Consider the following 1121-nt stretch of genomic DNA (forward strand, 5'->3'; position numbering starts at 1 on the left):
TCAAGATTCCTAACAAGTTAAAATTTTTTCTTTGGACATGTTACACTAATGCAAATCCTACTAGGTATGGCTTAAGGAGAAGAAACTGTGCTCCTAATCCTCTATGTGAATTGTGTAATCAAGTTGAGGAAACTATGGAACACACTATCTTTGGTTGTGGCTGGGTAAGGGTTATTTGGTTCGAATCTTGCTATAGTCTAAAGCTACAATGGGAGAACATCAATACTTTTTACCAATAGTTGTTACAAATGGCAGAGAATCTAGCAAATAGCACAACAAGGGAACAAGTAATGCTTAGGGTTGTTTATACCCTATGGTACATTTGGAAAGCTAAATGTGAGAAAGTTATGCAAGGAAAGGAAATTGATGTGTGGAGTACTATTAGAAATATTCTTTTTGCGACTAAAGAATGGTCTTATATGAATGCTCAATATAAACTTGGTCGTTCTCAAGACATGCCTGATTTCAAAATTAGAGGCTGGGAGAAACCAGAAGGCTCTTGGCTAAAAATCAATTGTGATGTAACTTTCAATGTTGATACCGGAGACACTGGTCTAGGAGTTGTTGTTCAAAACAGTGAGGGGCTACTAGTGGACGGAACTGGAAAGCATGTGCAAGTTGATAGTCTAGAGGTTATGAAAGCACTGGCACTTAAAATGGTTGCAGATCTCGCAAAACAAAAAGGTTTTCAAAATATAATATTTGAAATAGATTTGAAAGTTGTGATGGATGAAATTTAAAGAAAGGATTTTAACAAATATTGAAAATTGAATCCAATTTCAAGAAGATTTAAGGAGTTGATCGACACTATACCTAATGTAAAACTCAAATTAGTGTAGCATGTTGGGTGGCTAAACACTTCAAGAAGGAGATGAGTTTGACGGGATGGATTGACTGCCCTCCATCTTTTTTAGTTTACATGTTGGATAAGAATGGGCACATTGCTACTCCTAAATAGCTTTTATTGACCTGGGCAGTTGACGTGATAGTGTTCGCATACTTTTCTACTCTTGTCCAAGTGTTCTTTATGTATTCAGTCAATGGTTATGTTGTCAAATTTTGGTACTATTATGAGTTGTAAAACATGTTATCTTTTTGTTAGCGAAAATATTTTTGGCGAA

The 1121-nt window shown here is 35.6% G+C and overlaps 1 protein-coding gene across 1 annotated transcript; it reads left to right on the top strand.

Moving 5' to 3' along the window:
- The first annotated feature begins 248 nt into the window (after positions 1-248).
- On the top strand, positions 249-740 carry LOC107898172 (uncharacterized). The gene has a single exon (XM_016823713.1). It carries the CDS (start codon positions 249-251, stop codon positions 738-740), a length of 492 nt encoding a protein of 163 aa, XP_016679202.1.
- The last annotated feature ends 381 nt before the right edge of the window (positions 741-1121 follow it).

This window comes from Gossypium hirsutum, chromosome D04 (assembly GCF_007990345.1).
Source record: "Gossypium hirsutum isolate 1008001.06 chromosome D04, Gossypium_hirsutum_v2.1, whole genome shotgun sequence".
Taxonomy (NCBI): domain Eukaryota; kingdom Viridiplantae; phylum Streptophyta; class Magnoliopsida; order Malvales; family Malvaceae; genus Gossypium; species Gossypium hirsutum.

Bases quoted from the DNA above. Each gene is read 5' to 3' on its own strand.
- LOC107898172 (XM_016823713.1), top strand. From the start codon at position 249: ATGGCAGAGAATCTAGCAAATAGCACAACAAGGGAACAAGTAATGCTT.